Source organism: Ambystoma mexicanum, chromosome 7p (assembly GCF_040938575.1).
Source record: "Ambystoma mexicanum isolate Mex_15411 chromosome 7p, UKY_AmexF1_1, whole genome shotgun sequence".
Lineage (NCBI taxonomy): Eukaryota > Metazoa > Chordata > Amphibia > Caudata > Ambystomatidae > Ambystoma > Ambystoma mexicanum.
The window spans coordinates 281,865,898-281,885,119 of record NC_090939.1 but is presented as its reverse complement, the minus strand read 5'-3'; the positions used below and the strand labels follow the sequence as shown (position 1 = coordinate 281,885,119).

Sequence of the window (19,222 nt, the reverse complement as noted above, 5' to 3'; positions counted from 1 at the left end):
ATGTGAATCCATGTCAGACCCCATGCTGGAGAAAAATAGTGACTTGATCGTGTTCTGAACAGCGTGCCGAGAGCACAGAAAGAATTGAACTGAGATAGGGGGACATGGCGCACTCCATAAATATGGCGGTCAACGTTATGTCGGGGGATCAAGGATTGCTGGAGTCGAGGCCCACGAGAGCTGGAAGGATATAGCTAAGCAGTACTACACACCGTCAAGATTTTCAGAGAACAGCTGGAGGCTATCTATTAAGATGAGGAATCTGTGGGAGAGCGCAAACCACTGAAAAATTCCATATTTTGAGGGGAGGTGTCACAACCCCTACAACAATCTAAAGTAATCCTGCAACCTCTCATTCACGTTGTTCAACTGATTACCAAAGCTAGGTTTTGTACTGAAATAGGTCAAATAAAAGAAAAAGTGGACATGCAGAGGTGCTGAAGAGGAGTACAACTAATGCTAGATTATTGGAGGGGCGCGCACACACTTTCCCTCAAAGTCTAAACATGTATATATTTATTATTTCAATAGTGGGTTTCCATGTGCTCCCCAATTTCACAAAACTGTTTAGCACTTCCTTTTGAAACGTCGCTTTTGAGACTAATAGCTATGATTTAAGAACACATCCCAGCAAGGCATTAACAAATGGACTAGGACGCACTGCCACCTTAATCCAGATCAGTCTTCATGACCCTGCTGGAATTTGTTTTTTCCCTGCAATTCTGCTTCAGCTCATCATTCAGCACATTCTTCAAATCCTGAATCCATTGCATACATTTGAGGTTTGAGAGTGCAAGCACACAAAATCAATGATCTAGTGGTTAGCGTCATCAGGCGTTTCTTCCTCAAAGCTCAATTCTATCTTTAAAGCGCAACACTACAAGAGATGACTAGCACACAACAAAAAAACCAAAAAAAAATCTATTGATGCATTTCAAAAAAACGTATGCCCGCCCTAATCCAGTAGAACTTGAGAATTCTATGTAAAGACCGGAGGATCACATTATGCTTCAAACAAGTAAAGATAGCTCAGCAGCAAGATATTCTGTGCACCTGGATGCAATAGATAAGATGCATCAAGAAAAAAGGTGCACCAAATATAACAAGACATATACACATAACATATTAAACACATCATTGAAAGTCCATAGGTCTGAGGAAAGTAAGAAAAAAGCATTTCCCAGAAGGCCTCCCTAAAGTCCATCTATAGGCCACCAACGTGTGACCTACTCCTCCAATGGGTATCCACATCCCTTCATAAACAGTCCTGAACATGATGCAACTTCCTCTTTGTTTGCTGCTTGTGAGCAGATAAGTACATTCATGTTTAGCACTGTTTATGAAGATTTTTCAATTGCATATGTTACTTTTAGATTTACTTAAATTGTTGACATGATTACAATGTTATGATTTTCACTGTGTTTATAAAAATAATATTTTATTTTCGCTTTGCGTTCCTTTCCGACGCGTTTTGATTTGGACCATGTTCATATTTATATTGTACCTCTATTTGGTGTTCCTTCCGACGCCAGCTACTTCCTGCTGGCGCCGGAGATAGCATTGGAGGCTACGCTGCACAAATTCCTTCGTACGCGTCTCATCAGCTTCCGAACAGCTGATTGAAGCCCGCGGCGGCGGGCCACTCTGTGGCCTCGCGCTTGCTTCCCCCGGCTCTTTGGGTTTTTCTCCTAAGGCTCGGGAGAAGCCAGGGCGGCCTTCCGGAGGCCTGCTGAGCCGCCGCAGAAAAGCCAGGGGAGCTCCTGCTCCCCGCAGTCCTTTCCTCAGGATTCCGGCGCTTAAGTGCGCATGACCGTTAGTATTATAACAGTCTTTTGTAAGCGCGAGCGCCGGAACCCTCACAGTGGTGAAGCTGTATTTATATTACGGATTAACAGCAAAGAGCAGAATAATCACGGGAGTGATCTAACCTTATCAGCTTAACGAATTAGCATATATAAAAAAAAGGGGGGAAGAAATCCTCCTGGTTTCAGCTGTTTTCAGGACATTATTAAGAAGCTGAATTATTATTACTGAGCTAGAGAAGGCGTTCAGAAGCCCAGAGGAAAAAAAAATAAAGTGTATAAAGGTACTTTTAACTAACCATGGCAGCGCATTACTCCCCTCAATCAGATCAGGCTTGGTCTGAGTGTGAGGAAGATACCTGCTATATTGATGAGGTGGCAATGGCAAACAGCCTGCAAAAAGTGATGGGTCTACGGCTGAGACCAACATTAAAAAGGCAGTGACTAACATGCTCCTACCTATTTAACAGTGCCTCGATACAATTGAGGAGCACCTACGAGAAACTTCTCCACCAGGGAGGAAAACGACCCAAAAGAGGAAGCACCTTACTGAAGGGGGATGTCTTCCGGCTCGAAAGAGCAGAAGCTCTCCGACCCCCCCTTCCCCCAGAGCCAGCCAGAACATGCCACAGCTGCCGTAACGGACGCCTTCTCCAGGCTAAAGAAAGCCTTTATGGACAGGAAGGCAACCCCTTCCCATGATGGACCCTCATATCCCGAGGAAGATAACGGGGGTAATATACCCTCAAGGCCGGAGGGAGACAGACAGGGCACAGAAGACGATCAGAACAGAAGCGTATACGACGCTGATCTCTCCCACACCTCCTCCGATGAGGACTTTCAAGCAGAGGGATCGAAGCCCTCAAGCTCCGGGCTTGCGGCAGCCCTCATCACCAAGAAGTCATCCGGGAACCAGTCTCCTAAAGGGATGTTCGTGCCAGAGGATCCAATACATTCCAGATCCACTGACTGGGAACGGTCTTCCAGGACAGCTAAATATATCTATTCCAGACTGTGAAAACCCCTTCATAAGGAAGTCAGAGCCAAGCTCCGAGCCAAATGCCCTCGTCCAGATAGTGCAGACAAGGTAGCTCTAACACCAGAGCTAGATTAAAAAATTATCGCCTTTTTGGGCAAAAACTAAGACCCCAGGAAAGGTATAGACCGTGCCTGGAAGTCTTGTCAGGACAAGGTTCTGGAGGTTACAGGACCATTAGCTAAGATCTTGGGCCTAGCTGAAGCAGCCATCAAAACATCCAATCCCATTGACCCGATGATTCCATCAGGCTGGGTTCAGCGGGCCATCTGCATTTTGGGAAATGCTAGTTGCGCCAAGTCAACCGAGCGTCGTAAAGGCATTCTATTTAAAATCGACGCCAAACGAAGCGAATTAGCAGATACAGAGTCAGGAAATGACAAAGTTAGTCGGTAAATTCACCACTTCGGACAAAGCTCAGGCCTCCATAAAGAGTCTTCGCTTCCAAAATGTTCTCCAGGGCCGGACGAAGTAGAGGTCGCTCCTCCGGCCGTTATTTCTTCGATAAAGACCTCAGCACTCCAGGGATCAGCATAACGTCCGGCAAGAGCGCACCGACACATTCTTCCCCTCAAAAGGATGCGGAAGAGTATGTGCCTGGAGAAGAGCAGCTAGACACCCAGCCCAGCAACAACAATCCTCAGGTCAGTGTACTTATAACAGCGCCTGCGCCACAAACGTCTATAGGAGGGAGGCTAGCCATGTTTGCAAGAGCTTGGGATACCTGGGTCAGGGACACAGCTCGCGGTCTGTGCCTAGAGTTTTTCGCGCAACCCATTGAAGTTAGCTGCCCTACCCCTAGAGCAATGTTCCAAACAGACCAAATAGCGTTGGACAATGAAATACACAACCTATGGCAGAAACAAGCAATTTGCCCCTGCTCAATTCAAGGAGATTTCTTCAGTCCCATTTTTCTGGTGCGCAGAAAACAAAAAGTGCGCCCAGTCAAACTTAAAAACTCAATTAATTCATCATTTACCGCCATTTCAAGATGGAAGGTATACATATGCTCAGGGACCTCCTGAGACCAAACGATTGGCTCATGCGTCTAGACCTGAAGGATGCTTACCTCGCAGTGCCTATTCATCAGACACGTAGGTTATCTAAGATTTTCATGTAAAAATCTAGACTGGGAATTCACGAGTCTCCCCTTAGGGCTCTTCTCAGCTCCTTGGGTTTTTACCAAGCTTCTAAGGCCAGTAGTAGCCCACCTACGAGAACAAGGTGTCCGACTTATAATTTATTTGGATGACATCGTCTTTATGGCTCAATCACAAGAGCTAGTTCGGAGGCAGACCAGACTAGCCATAGATGTACTCCACAGCCTCGGCTTTCTCATAAACTGGGAAAAGTCAATTCTTCATCCAGGAATCTGGAATTTCTGGGGTTCGTTGTGGATACTCAGAATTCTCAACTCCGCCTTCCTGCAGCCAAAATTCACTCCACCAAACGAGAGATTCGCCCCCTTCACTACAGGGAATTACAGAGATTGAAAGGCCAGCACCTAAGACACAGCCTTTCTTACTCCCAACGCCTGACACCGTCACCTCAGGCGAGGACGGAACGCAACTGGTGGCTTACTCACATGGAAGCCTGGAACGGCAGAGCAATCATCGGATCCACTCCAGATATCATTGAATCAGATGCCAGTCACCCCAGGTGGGGAGCGAGATGCGGCCCCATCGCCACGGGGGCAACCTGGTCACCTCAGGAGCTGAATCTACATATTAACTGCCTGGAGCTTCTCACTGGCTCCTTCGCGGTACGCTCCTTTGTCAGGGGCAGAGAGAGTTGCTTTATCTTGCTGAAAGTGGACATTTCAGCAGTAAGGTACATTATCTTGGTGGCACCAAATCGAGGCCTCTAGCCGAATTAGCCAACGACTTCTGGCATTTCTGTCTGAAGCTTTGGATTCCAGTCACAGCAGAGTACCTCCCTGGTCTTACAAATGTGGTAGCGGATTGGTACTCCCGACATTCCACAGATTACAGCGACTGGAGGCTCAGAGAAGTTTTTCTCCGACTTCAAAGAGTCTGGGGTCCCATGTCCATAGACCTATTCACATCCAGACTCAACACCCAACCACCAGTGTTTTACAGCCAGAGGCCGGATCCGGCAGCAGCTGCAACAGACGCATTTCTGCAACAATAGTCTCAGGGACTCCATCATGCCTTCCCTCCATTCACCATGATAGCGAGGACCCTGGCGAAGGCCCATCAGGAGCATTCAGATCTAGTACTTATTAGCACCGGTCTGGACCTCTCAGACCTGGTATCCAGTTCTTCTGGAACGTTCCTCGGATTCTCCAATCCCACTACCCCAGTTTCTGGATCTCCTACTAGATCCATCAGGACAGCGTCACCCCCTTCTCAGCGGGTCACAGATCCTAGCGGCCTGGAAGATTTCAGGTCAAAGTGGAGTCTCCCCAGCATGACGCGCATGGCGGTCAGCCTCATCGAGGAAAGCTGGGCTCCTGCTACCCTTAAGAGGTATTCCAACTCTTGGAGCAACTGTTGCAGAAGGAAAGGATTACATCCAGTTTCAGCACCTGTAGAGGAGATCCTTAATTTCCTAGCTTCCATTTCTGCTGGACATGACCTCGTCCAAGGGGTCCAAGCAGGAGAACACCATCTCGTTTGCAGATTACTCAAGGGCGTCAGACTTACAGTCCCACCTCCGTCCCGCTACGACAAGCTTTGGGACGTTAATAAAGTACTGAATCTTTTTCCATCATGGCCACATAACGAGGAGCTATCCATGCCGGCCCTTTCCGGCAAACGTACTACCCTGCTTTGCCTTGTCTCTTGCAGGAGAGTCTCTGATGTCAGGGCTCTCGATCTAGCGGGTAGGACCTTCTCTCCTGATGGCATCGTATTTCATCCACACAGGAGGACGAAATGCAACTCCAGAGTGATTTCTTGTCCCACCTTTAGAGACTAGCCCAAGCTTTGCTTGGTAAATGCTTGAAGGTTTACAAAGAAAAAACAGCTCCGCTCAGGACCTCCCCTAACAAAACCACCGATAGCTCTGCGTAACCCACACAAGGCAGTTTTCACTCCAACTTTAGCACGCTGGGTGCGTTGGACTCTCACTCAAGCAGGGATCGATACCCAGCACTTCGGAGCCCATTCTGTTAGAGGAGCCAAGGCCTAAAAAGCCTTTCAGGCTGGAGTACACCTAGAGGACAATGAGGATGGCAGACCGGGCAAGCGAATCAATATTTAAGCAATTCTACCTAAAACTGGTAGATCAGGCGGCATCCATCGTGGTAAGTAATCTTTAAACAAGCATAATGTGAGCCTCCGGTCTTGACATAGAATAAATATTTTCCATAATAACTTAAACGGAGGCAAGCATTATCCCACCCGGCGAGAATATAGCAGTGTGTAAGTTGGAATTTATATGCGTTTTTCTGTCAGAATAACTCAACGAACTTTCTCTCCCACCCCGCTAAGGGAACTAGGGTTGTAATATACATGAAGTAATTCTACTCTTTATCCCTCTCGACAGCACCTGCAGACAAATCCTTCTGATCGCCAGCTCGACCCAGTTTTCTCGTACAAGATGGCTACAGTTACTATTCTACTTTGGACAGCCAAGTTCGCAGCCTCGAAAAAGGAAGTTCTATGAAGGGATGTGGATACCCATTGGAGGACTAGGTCACATGTTGGCGGCCTATAGATGGACTTTAGGGAGGCCTTGAGGGAAATGCAGTATTCTTACTTTCAATGATGTGTTTAATATGTTGTGTATATGTTTTGTTATATTTGGTGCACCTTTTTTCTTGATGCACATTATCTATTGCACCCAGGTGCACAAAATATCTTGCTGCTGAGCTTTTTTTTTACTTGTTTCAATAAAGAAAGAAGCATAATGCTCACCTCCGTGTCTTTAATAGAATTAAGACTTTCTAGTAATTTATTATGGACAATCTTTATTACAAGCTATTAATAGCATTAGTCCAATTGGATCATTTGTCTGTTTTATGGGAGCAGAATTTGAGGTAAATTTGTTGTCACTACATTCTATGGTTTCTATTGCTCATGTTGTTGAAGATTACAGGCCAACATTTTCCCCAAACACATCATCGTACCCTTACTATATATGGCTATTCAGATGATGGACACTTTGGCAAAATGAAACAGATTTGTGGATCTTCAATCAGCTAAAATATAGGTTATTCATTACATTTTCAAATAGAAAAGTTTCAGGTGCATGTACTACCGCAATATTAAATGTAAAAGAAGGTTAGACACATGTTTATAAAAACTCACAAATTCAGCACTACTGTAACTGCTGGTTGGCTGCCAAGATCACAGAATGCCCGACTAAAAGTCAACTACACGGGCCATAAAAGAAAGCCTAATGCTGTTTGTTACCTAGATGTTCCTCTACAGAAGATTACAGTGGGAAAATAGAAGCGATTTGCATAATTACCACTTCCAGTATGAATACTTGTCTCTTTGTCACGTTAATCTACAAAGAGACTCTTTGGCGACAACTGTATTTTAAAAAAGCTGCAATGGGGAACTATGACAGCTTAACCTCAACACAGGGCTCAAAAGTAGAGTTGAAGAAACCGCTCTAGTATGGGTTCAAAGGTGCACACCAAACAGAATGTGTTTTCTCTAGCAGAGCCCAAAAGCAAACCCATAAGTAGGCAACCATATCAATTAAAAGCCAAGAACTAATAGGACAATTGGTGGGCTCCACTATCTGGGAAATGGTATTGTGTACAGCTTTCTAACATTTCTTCGGCTTTGGATAAATTAATTGAAATTAGAATCACTACAGCAATAAACCAAGGTTGTGGGCTGCTTGGTGAGCCAGCATCATAGACATTTGCATTTAGCACAAAGCTGCATTTTGCTAAACTAATTTTGTTGACAACTACTTGCCATATGAATGGGTGTCGCATCCTATTAGGCATGAAAAATGCAGAGCATTTGCAGAGATAACACCAGGAGAAAGAAATGAAGGACTTAAAATTATAGTATCACTGCATCCACCCTGATAAGGGCATGTTTGATGAGGTACAGAAAATCTATGCAAACTGATGGCCCAAGAGACAGTAAAAAAACTATGGTGCATTAGTGGCCTGTAAGGCACCATTCTATTTAAAGATGTTAAGTTCTAGGAATTTGTTTACAGCAAAGTTAATGCATAAATTGTTTGAGTAACTGTGCCTGTGAGAAAGTACTCCAGAAATGTAACTGTCGCAAAAAGAGAAAGAAGAATCCAAGGTAGGCAAATAGAGGACCAAAGAACCCTGCCAAATAGCATCCAAAATATGTTGCATTCAAAGTATGCTGTTAGAGCTACACAATTTAATAGTACTAACTTTAAAGATACAAAGCAAACAAACTGCTGTCCCATCAGCATCCCAGCTCATAACATTAATGTATATTGTTAGTGCATTCCCCCGCTGTGACGCAATAAACAAAATGACAATAGATTACAGAATGACTGAACTGCAGTTACTGCTTTTGCTTCTTTAAATAGGAGTGGTCCTCAAAATGCCAAATACAATGTTTAAAAAACGAAAAACTGAAGGGTACAATGCTATCAAATACACCAGTTCTGCTAACATGATTTCTGATCACACCTTGTTACTGATGTCCATGTACAAAAAAGAAAAGAAAGCCAAATTATCCTAGTAGGTGTAGGTTCACTGCCAAAGAAAACAACCACATAGGCACGCTAAACACAACACATACTAAAGATCCAACATAAAATGAACTTACCAAGAAGAGAAATCGGTGTGCTAGTAGATGTAGGATTGTTGGTAGGCCTTGAGGGTGGAACAGGCCCAAATTTATTAGCCCCTTCGTCAGATTCTGCATTTTTTTCTCTAGGCCCAGTCATCTCTGAAATGGGGCTTCCAAGAGGAGTTTCTTTTTTAGTATCATCAGACACAGCTGACATAGCTAAAAAAAAAAAGAATTATATAAATAAATGTCTAGTTTCAACATCACCTCATGACCATGCCCCTCCTTGCAGTAAGCAAAGCACTCACTGGTTGGGATGTTTGTTCCAAGAGTAGGAGTATGAGATACTGGTGGAGGAAGCTGTCCATGAGGACCATGAGGAAAGAAACCTACAAATAAAAAAGGTTTACAGTATTATCAATACACATTTGATTTTCAGTTTGTATGGCCAGTTATTTGCTGCAGGTACAGAATGGCCCCCGCTCTCAATTTTTTTTTCCAAGCTCTATATATTGGCAGAACAAATGACCAGCACCATCTCTAGATAATCATATGACAAATGCATTTTCACCATATGAACAAGTCCTCTTACAATTGCAGAAAGCAAGTTCATCTTTCAGCAACATTTCCCATGGTTTTCAAAGGACTTCACAAACCAGCACAAAAGAAGTGAAAGCCTATGGCACTATTGAGCTATAGGCTCTGCTATAGCGGGTGGGTAACAAGGTGTTCAGAATCGGGAACTAGTTCCTGAAGACTAATCAATGAATGCACGATTTACCAGGTTTAAATAAAAAAAATAAGGCTGGCTTCGAAAAACAGACATGTCTTGGAACAAAAATAAATCTGCCCTTCTTAGAGAATTCAATCAACACAAGCATATCGATGCCGCTTTATTACCATATGGGATAACTTATAGAGGGACAAAGTCAGCTTGGTTTATATTGCAATTCAGATGACTGTGGTTCAGACCGAAAATCTTTGAGAAGGTTAAATCTCCCACACCCCCCTTTAAAAAACTAGATTGTTAGTTCAAATGTTAAATTCTAGAATAGCAAGGTTTGGTCATTTTAAATGGAAGATATAGCACAGCCAATCTATTTGGGAGATATCATTTTCCCTCTCTGCCCTGAGCCTCCCAGCTCTCTAAGCGACTAAGTGGGATTATTTCAATTGAATTAGAAGGTGAGACTTTATCTATATTTCACTCACCTCCTGTATTAGGCAATATTAGTACCCTGTGGGGGACTGCACCAGCCTTGTCCTCTGGGCAACAGTTAACCCAACCTTTGGTAGAGACATGTACTACACAAGTTGGTAGAGTGACTGAACAGCCAGGCTTATCTCAAGAGGGGTCAATGTGAGTTGTAGGGTTGTAACAGACTTTCACAGGGACAAGTATCCAAATAAAACGTACACTCAAGGTTTGATTAAACAAATATTAATTTATTTAACAGACAGCTTGAATAAGCCTTCTAGCAAATATGTAACACTTAAAATATACTTAAAAATACTCAGTTTCAATAAATCAGTATATACCCATTTGGGATGGCACAGACACTTCCTACACCCTGAGGTGACTTAAAACACTAGGACACTGTGAACATTAATATATTACTGGTACATTTAGAGCAATACTGAGTTTGGTGTTAAAAGGAAAAGGTTAGAAACAATGGTTAACACGTACCTCAAACAAGTAAGTACTTTTGAACCCCCCAATGCAATGTAGATTGACCCTTTCCCAGCTACACAAGTGATAGAATGTGCGACTTATCAGAGTGCCCGGGGAAGTGGATTTCTAGATTGAAAAGGTTCCGAAGATTGGTCCATGAGCCGAGTATGCTAGATACAACTATGTTTTAGCAAAGATTGTCGTAAAGACATGAAAATTTTCTTACCTATGAAGTGATACGTCTTAAAAGATTTAAAATTAATTGGTACTGTAATCTAGTTGAATTGCTTTTGCTTATAACACTTCCTAGTTTTCTTATTTTTATTTGCTCTAGACCATTTTGGAAAAGGGATACTTTTTTGTAAATCTTTTTCCTTGAATGTGTTTAAGATCGTTTTATTGTTGCATTAGTGAAAGAAATGTGTTATAACTGATATCAATTTTAATTATTAGTAACCATGACTTTCTGTTAGTATGTATTTTTTCTTAGATTTTTATTCTGGTCGGTCATATAAAAGGTCTTATTTTGAAAGATTGTTTTGTGGAAAAAAATCAATAAATTAATAACTTTTTGGAGGGACAGACCAAAACACAAAGTCCTTCGGATAGAAGAGTCTTCAGGGAGCCAGGACAGCCAATGTCAATTGAGCAAAGTCTAGAGGAGCTGAAGCACTTCTTGAAGGCAAGCAAAAAGTCTTGCACAACGTTTCAGAAGTCTTTGCAGAAAATGAAATCACTGTTGGGCCACAAGCTTGGAGGCTTGTGAGGGGCAAAGCTGCAAGCAACTCTGCAAGGGGCAGCCAAAGAAAGTCTCAACTGAGAGCTAGCAATGCTAAACAAGAGGCAAGTACCCCTTAGTTTTACAGTACCTTAGGTCTGAGGAAATTGGTTCCAGCTGGCTTCTGTTCCAGTTGTCTTCTGTTCCAGTTATAGGTCTGTAGATCCTGTTGTTCCTGGGCCTCAGTTGTGGGGACAAGAGGGAGGTCGTCTGGGGACTCTTGCACTACGAATTGAAGATCTGCGTTAGTAATGGGTAAACTTCAGATCAGCGGCAGTTTGTGGTTTCAGCTCCTTGCGGCTCTCGCAAATAGCACCACTGCAGTTCTCGGATACCACTATGGACTGTAGGGTTGGAGTTTGTTTCTTTTGACTTTGGAGTCTGACAAAGTCCAAATTAAACAAAAATGCACGAGAGAGTGGGAAAAAGGTCTCACTGTCTCCAGGTTAGAAATTAAAAGTCCAAAAGTCCAGCAAAAGAGCTGGGGGTCTCTAAGGTATAAGGGAATTGGCACATTTCTGAGAATTCTCCCTAACATACTGTTTCCAAGAACAGTGAAGTGAAATTGACTTTATTTACATGCTTAACTTTCTAGACCCAGCACGTACCATCTTAGAATAGGGTGCTGGAGGGGTTACTTAGTATCCCTTTTGTCTAGTTTCTCATGTTACATTTTTATGTTACCCTTTGTACAATTAATGGCTGGTGGCAGTGGTTTACTTTTTACTACCACTGAGTGATTCTACGGCGGGCTGCAATTGCAGATGCAGAAAAGCACCCATGGGTGCCCATTTTGTCAAAATGGCCCAGGTTGTCTTTTTTTCACCATTTCCTGTTGGAAAGGTCCGGCTTAAGATTCACTCAGCGCGCCAAACCAGGTTTGGCCCCTTTGTTCGTTTTGACTTTGGCGGGATTCACTCGTGAAGCCTGCCTCTGGCTACAGCGTGTCTGGCAGGGCAGGAAGCAAGGTAGGGGCCCAAAACTCCCTGTGCTTAGTCTCCCTGGGTACAGGAATGCACCCAAAGGTGATTGGCTGGCTGTCCTTGGGGGACAGCCACCTTGTGATTGACAGCTAGGCTGCAAAATGAATGGGAGAAACCGAAGAAGAACTTGGAAGAGACGCTAGCTGCAACTCCTGGACCTTTGGTTTGCCCGGTCAAGCCCTGCGGCAGTGCTGAAGCTCCGAATTTGCCTCGACTAGAAAATCCCTGCAAAGGACGACTTCTCCCCTTGGGTTGGTGGGACCAATCGACCCCAAAACAAACTTCTCTGGAAATCCTCTCGGCGCTGGCTGTACTTCCATTGCTGCTGCAGGAACTGATTGCCAGGGAGAAGCACACCAGAATAGAGTGTGTCTTCTTTAAGTCGAACCCAAGCTCCAGGAAGATCCTCCGGACTCCCTCGAAGCAGGGCTGGCCAAGCCTGAGCCACCTTAGAGTGTTGGACCCCAGAAGCAAGGAAAGTCCAAAAGGTGTCCAAGAACTGCAGTGGTGCTATTCACGAGAAGCTGAAACGGCAAAGTGCTGCTGATCTGAATTGCGCCCATTGCTGCCGCCGACCTTCAATTCGTAGTGCAGGAGTCCCCAGGCGTCCTCCCTCTTATCCCCACGACTGAGGCCCAGGAACAACAGGATCTGCAGAAACTATAATAGAAGCCAGCTGGAACAATTTCTTTGGCCCTAAGGAACTGTGAACTAAGGGGTACTTAGCTCTTGTGTGTGTAGTGTGCCTGTTCTCACTGGAGACTTGCATTGGCTGCCCTTTGCAGAGTTGCTTGCAGCTTTGGCCTTCACAAGCCTCCCAAGCTTGTGGTCCAACATTGTTTTTTTTTTTTCAACAAAACTCTTAAACATTGTGCAAGACTTTTTACCTACCTTCATGAAGTGCCTCAGCTCTCCTAGACTTTGCTCAATTGACATCGTCTGTCCTGGCTCCCGGAAAGACTCTTCTTACCCTCCGAATGTGTTTTAACTATCCCTACAAAAAGTCATACATACCTTACATGTATAGCTGGGAAAGGGTTCATCAACTTTGCATTGGGGGGTTCAAAAGGTGCTTACCCGTTTGTGAAACTTGTTAACCATGGCTTCCTTCCCTAACCTTTTCCTTTTTGCCACAACTTAAGTATTACCATTTATGTGTGCAAAGTGACATTAATGTCCAGAGTGTCCAAACTATGATGCACTTCAGGGTGTAGGAAGCATCTGTGTACCACCCCAAAAGGGTATCAACTTTACTTGATTGACCTGAAGGAGTGTATGTTGAAGTGTATTTTTATTGTTGCCAATTGCTCCCTTCTGAAGAAGGCTTATTTTAAAACAGACTTAAATTAATACATTATTTAAATCAAGAAACCTTGAGTTCAAGTGCTATTTGAATACTTGTCACTGTGAATCTATGTTACAACCCTTCAGCTCACATTGACCCCTCTTGGGATAAGCCTGGCTGCTCAGTCACTCTACCAACTTGTGTAGTACAGACTTGTACCAATGGTTGGGTTACCTATTGCCAAGAGGGCAAGGCTGGTGTAGTCTCACACAGGGTTACTATATACAATCTTGCCTAACATTTTTGTTTTGGCAATTATGTTTTGCTATGACAGCAGCAATCACGCCAAGTGGTTCACTGCCAGGGGTCTCTAGAGCCCCCTTTTTAATGTCATTTTTGCAGCACAGTGTTGCCCATGTGCCTACCAGTGCAGAAGCAGTCCTCTCCTTTTATCACATGCGTTTTGAACATTACAGCACAAGCCATCATATATGGAGTGCAGAAGGGACACTGTCCTCTTTCTTGGGTTCTAACATTTTTGTTACTTTCTGAGCTTTCTCTGAACAGGCTGGTCGCAGTCATTACTTTTCCCCCACTTATTGTGTGTGAACACTATTGCTTGCTGCCTTTTTAGCTGCAATAATGCACTTAAGAGGACGATATACAGTGTTTTAAGCCCTGTTGAAGATGGCCTGTCCTTTGTGGAAAAACCCACATTAATAGGTGGGGACAATAGGGGACGTTCACTTTCTTCATACACCTTAGCAGGCTCCTTGTAGAAAGTCAGACAAGGTTTTGCAGTGTGTGTTAGCTGGCAGGAAGTGGGGCTGTGTCCCCTCAATCCACATTCCTCCAGGGGCATGGGTGCTGCTGGGCAGATTCAGGGTGGGTGGCTGTCCATTACTGGACAGCCACCTCCTAAGTCTGAATGTTGCAAACGACTTTCCTGGAGGGCTGGGATTGCTCCCAGCCTGAATTCTCGATAGGACTATGAGATGAGCTGAGCTGGACACAGAAGCCAAGTTGACCACTGGCACTGAAGTAGACCACGATCAAGGTACAACAGAAAACAGCATTGGCACTGCCAATATCACCGCGTTGTGAAGCTGAACTGCTCGACAGAGAAGACTTCTGCAAGGTGCCTTCCAACCCGACTGGTGGACTAAACAGTCAGCTGTCCCCCTCGAGATCTGGCACGTTTTGGGTCATTTGAGCATGCACCTTTGCATTTTCTCTGCAAGGTCCGGATCCAGGTGTGCTTTGTTTCAAACTCTTCCCTTCTGGCCCAACAGCTGGAATTCATCCTGGGTATCCTCAGGGCTCTGCTGGCCGGGACACTGGAAACCCCCTTGAGTTTCTTCCACCAGTAGAGGAGGGAGCCCGTTATGATTCTGAAGTTCTACCGCTGAGCTGCTGTATGCCTATTGACCCTGTCTGGGGTCAATGTTCAGTCCCACGACGAAATAAGAGTTCTTCACAGAGGACCACTATGACTAGTTGCCCACCACCATCAGCCATTTGAGGTCTACTGAGGAACCGAAATACGACCGCCAGCGATTGTCCTTGAACCTGTGACCCAACAACCCTGCACAACGACTCTGACAGTGAGTTATGCCTTCCCCAGCGATTCACTAATGCCTGGGACAGTTTAACCGTCGAGGGGTTCAGTGGCTTGAGATCACATCTTTTGAACCACTCCCTCGCCCTTGATCATGGTTGCATTGTCCCGCTACCAGATCACTATCCAGGACCACTTCTGAGGGTCATCCCACTAGATCACCGGTGGTAGCTGCTACTCTGAACTCTACAAATGGACTTAAGAATCTTAAATGCCTTTTTCACTAACATTTGCCCTGTGTAAGGGAGGCATGGTATCACAAGTAGGACACTTGACACAAAAGGTACAATTTCTAAAGCTTTTATTGAAGTTTCAATGGGGTTGAAGAAACTCCTACTTTGCCCTATAGCTAAGATGGGAGTAGTCTCAACCATCAAATAAAAAAAATAAAAAAACAGTCCAAGTTGTGTCTGTCAAATCAAAATGGCCTATACTAACAAAACCTAATGCCTGCCCTATATGTTGTATAAGCGAATGTGAAAAGGAGAATATGCGTGAAAAGGAAAGTCAGTGTTCAAATATAACGAATAAATGTGGCTGAGTCAGCTCTCCGCCCCACGTTGGACAGCACAGAGTAAGGCGGTGTCTGTAGGCATGGTGACACTCTGGCTCTTAACATAAAAGCAGTTAAAGACGTGGATTGAGGCCCGCCTGGCCTTACACGTTAAAGTCCTGCTTTCCAATTTCTCAAAACACAGTTCAGCAAAAGGTTCACGTCTGTCTCCCTCTGTCGGGCTCAGACCGTTTCCTGATGTCAAAGACTTTCAAATGTGCGTGGCTTTGGTCTACAGACCTCCACAGGACCACTTCAACCTTTCAGCTTCCAACTCGCACTCCTTTGTTATTTGACGTAGTGCTTTCTGGTCTGGCTAGTTTTCTGTATTGCGTATAAAAGTTAAACGTTCACAGTTTACTTTCCCCTGGGCCAATTTCAATCACTTTGTTTATACAGTTCATTCACTTTATCGCTATAAACTTTTCACCTTTCACAGAGACATTCGAGTAGTCTTCTTCCTTTCGCCAGACCACTCTGTTACTCAGCATTGCTGACTTTACAGCCATAGTTTCTTCAATGTTTATTCGCAGGTCTGTCTTTCTTCGTGTCTCACCCACACGCGTGCAGCCTTCGATTGTGCAATATAATTTTGCCACTTCAATCATTTCTTTAGCACACATCGGTCTCTCACATTGCTTGGCAACTCACCGGCTGTGTGTGTTTCTCTCTTGTCTCTACAGTCTTCCAGTTTACCAGTCAAGGTTAGTACCACTGTCCTCGCCTCTCCAACTCTTTCGTTGACCCGGGAGGGTCCCTGGCGCCCTTGAAAGAAAATGCAGCCTTCTTGTTTGGGACTCTCCCTTCTCCACGTGTCTCTCGCAGCCTTTTTTAGGCAACAACCTCCTGCAGGGAACGCCTGGGTTTCTTCACCCGTGGCTCTCGTCCCTCAGTTCATTGCTCTGCTCCAGTAGGTTTGCCTTCGCCAGAGAAGTTCTACTCGTACTTGTGTTCCACCTTGCTCAGAGTGTGTCTCAATGTTCCGCCTTTTATTCGTGTGAGGAAAGCTAATTGGCATCAGATGTATGCACTTAGAATCAAGTGTGTAACCTAATTATCGGGATACGTCCAATGCAATGTGTAAGAGCCATATACAGAGGGCAGGAGCCCCCTCCCTTCTACACTCGAGCTGCTGGAGCAGCTGTGTCCCGTGCTCGGTACACGCTGAGGAAATATCCGCCAAATATCAGCATTCTTCCATGAGGTGAGCATCCAGAGGCTCATTTGTACGGTGTACACCTTAATTTAATGTGCTTCACATTGCCTCGGAGCACGATCCTGCCCACAGCTGATCTCGCCTGAACCTAAAATGGCCGCCCGGCCCATAGCCAGCCTCCCGATCCTCGTTGCGGGCTGCGTCGCCTAGCAACCACCTTCCACATATACACGGACCGGATTCACCGGCAAGCGGAAGCCGGCTTCACCCCATCCCGCGAAGGCCCAGCAGATAAGGCCCTGTTCCACCCCTGTTCGCCTCGGCCCACAGCGACTGACGTTCTACCTTTCATGACTGCATCAAATCAGCTACATCACCTATTTCACTCTTAAATGTGCAATTAAGATGGACTTCTGACCGTGAGTAGCACTGTAAGGCACCTATGTACACGTGTGATTCTTTGCAGATCTATATCTAGACATTCTACGCCATGTACCCCGCACAGCTCTATATTCCTTAATCTGTAATGTTAAGCTTCTATATGCTGCATCTTAGGTCCCCTGCCCATGATCCTTGGATCTTAACCTAGCCTTCTGCTCACCACGATATTACGGCCCTGTATCTCGTCCGCCACACCTCCTCCATGATCTTTTGCGAGGCACTCGGTTTCTCACGCTAATCCACGCAGCTTCCTATGTGACCACATTCTTTTCGCTCCCGTTACTGTTGTATCACATATGCTATGCCTAGTCGACCTGTATTGTTACCACAACGGACTACTGCTTTCTGTGAACCACGTTACATGTCTGTAATATTACCACTATTGCGCTACCTTAGTATCATTATTGTGCCGGTCCTTATTTCTATATTGCCATTATACTGAAATGTACCATGCCATCCCTGACCTTCTAAATGTTATGCCTGTTTGCCTGTACTAGTGTCATTATGCCTGACCACACCCTACCTCCTCCTTTGTAAATAGTGAAGTGCGTGGCACAGCGTCCAATCTGCTCACACCACAACTCCACTCACTAATGCCACTGTGAAGTTGGGACTGAATGTACTTTGTCTACCATGGCTACTTCCTCTAGTTAGCCTATCAAAGCCACCCATTTCAGTTGTCTAGCCACCCTAAACATCTCTAGTCCTACATTAGCGTGACCCCGAACAGGTCTTCTGGAACTTGAACGCAGACTCCAGACCCACCTCATTGCTACTTTACATAGTCACCCTCACTATAGCCTCAATCCTCCCGCTATTCCAATTTATTTCACCCATCAACTTCCTCCCGCCACTCCAAATCAAAAATAGCCTTGCTCCAGCTACCAACTTCCACCAATGGGACACCTCCTCAAACCTACTCAGTCCCTTGGAATGGATCCTTTGTTACACCACAGCCCCTACTCCCCTGGTGCCATGCCCTGTGAACATCAGGAACTGTAGATTAGGTTCTCGCTTCACCACTCACCTGCCACCCTCGAATCAACCAACCCGATCACCCAATCCCACCCCCAAATCCGAAACACTTGCACCTACTACTCAGCATCCTGTTCCTACTGAGATACACACACTGCCCACCTCAGCCACCATCATCAAAGCACCCTCCCCCCCACTGCCTCACCTAGATCACACAAGCCAAGAACCACAGCAACACCTCCCACCCTTAAAGGGCCCCTGATCAATGCACGATGTTTAGTTGCCCATGCCTCTAACGTTGCAGAGCTCATCTTAGAAAACAGCCTCTATTTCCTCGCCATTACAGAAACAGGTCTCCACCAGGCAGCTGGACCGGCTCTTTCCTTAGCACTACCTGAGGGATGCACAATAATTAGAGCTGACAAACTCAGGTAGAGGAGGCGGTCTTGTCATTATAGCAAGAACCCGCTTGGGCCTCAGACACTACCCTCACCAGCCTACCATCTGCAGAACTCCTCAGCTAAAATCCCACTAACAGCCTCCAAAACCATGCTCCTTCACTTTGTCTACCGACCACCAGGCCCTATCGCCTCCTTTGAGGAGGACATCGCAGGCCTATTATCCTCAAATACAAAACCATGATCCCAAATCATTCTTTTGGGAGACCTTAACCTCTGACTCCAGGACACCAATGAGACAAATGCTCTAGCTTTCGAAAACCCCTTAACCCAACTCAGCTTTAAACACAGAATCTGAGAACCCACCCATGCCAAGGGCTGCACCCTAGACTAGCGGTCTGACCTAACTGCTCCACCAAAATTATTCAGAATGTACCCCTCGTCTGGACAGACCACCATTCCATCTCCATTACCAATCAGGGCTCCTCACCATCTTACCTCAGCACTGCCCCCCCCCCGCCGCCAACTCTATCCTGGAATACCCGCAACATAACACTATCAAATTTACGCCCACTTAATATCCTAGACAATACTAATTACAAAAATCTCGATCCCACCAACTTAGTAGACCTCTACACCACCACACTGGAGACTGCCTTGAACAGTATCAATAAGTGGTTCACACCTGAACTAAAAACCTTGAGAAACCTAAAAAGAGCAGCCGAATGAGCCTAGCGCAAAGCACCTACCATTCAGAATAAGGCACTGTTCTCCACAGCAGCAGCCACCTATAAATCTGCCGTCCCCACCACCAAAA

At 45.2% G+C, this 19,222-nt stretch overlaps 1 protein-coding gene across 2 annotated transcripts in view; it reads right to left on the bottom strand.

Annotated features, from left to right (window-relative positions):
* SCAF4 (SR-related CTD associated factor 4) overlaps positions 1–19,222 on the bottom strand; it is a 1,175,829-nt gene that overhangs the window by 395,730 nt on the left and 760,877 nt on the right. For both annotated transcript variants that reach the window (XM_069636348.1, XM_069636349.1), the window contains exons 20-21: positions 8,855–8,935; positions 8,583–8,765 (exon numbers count right to left, since the gene is read on the bottom strand). In XM_069636348.1, coding sequence (XP_069492449.1) covers positions 8,583–8,765; positions 8,855–8,935 — 264 coding nt within the window. The remainder of the gene's footprint in view (positions 1–8,582; positions 8,766–8,854; positions 8,936–19,222) is intronic.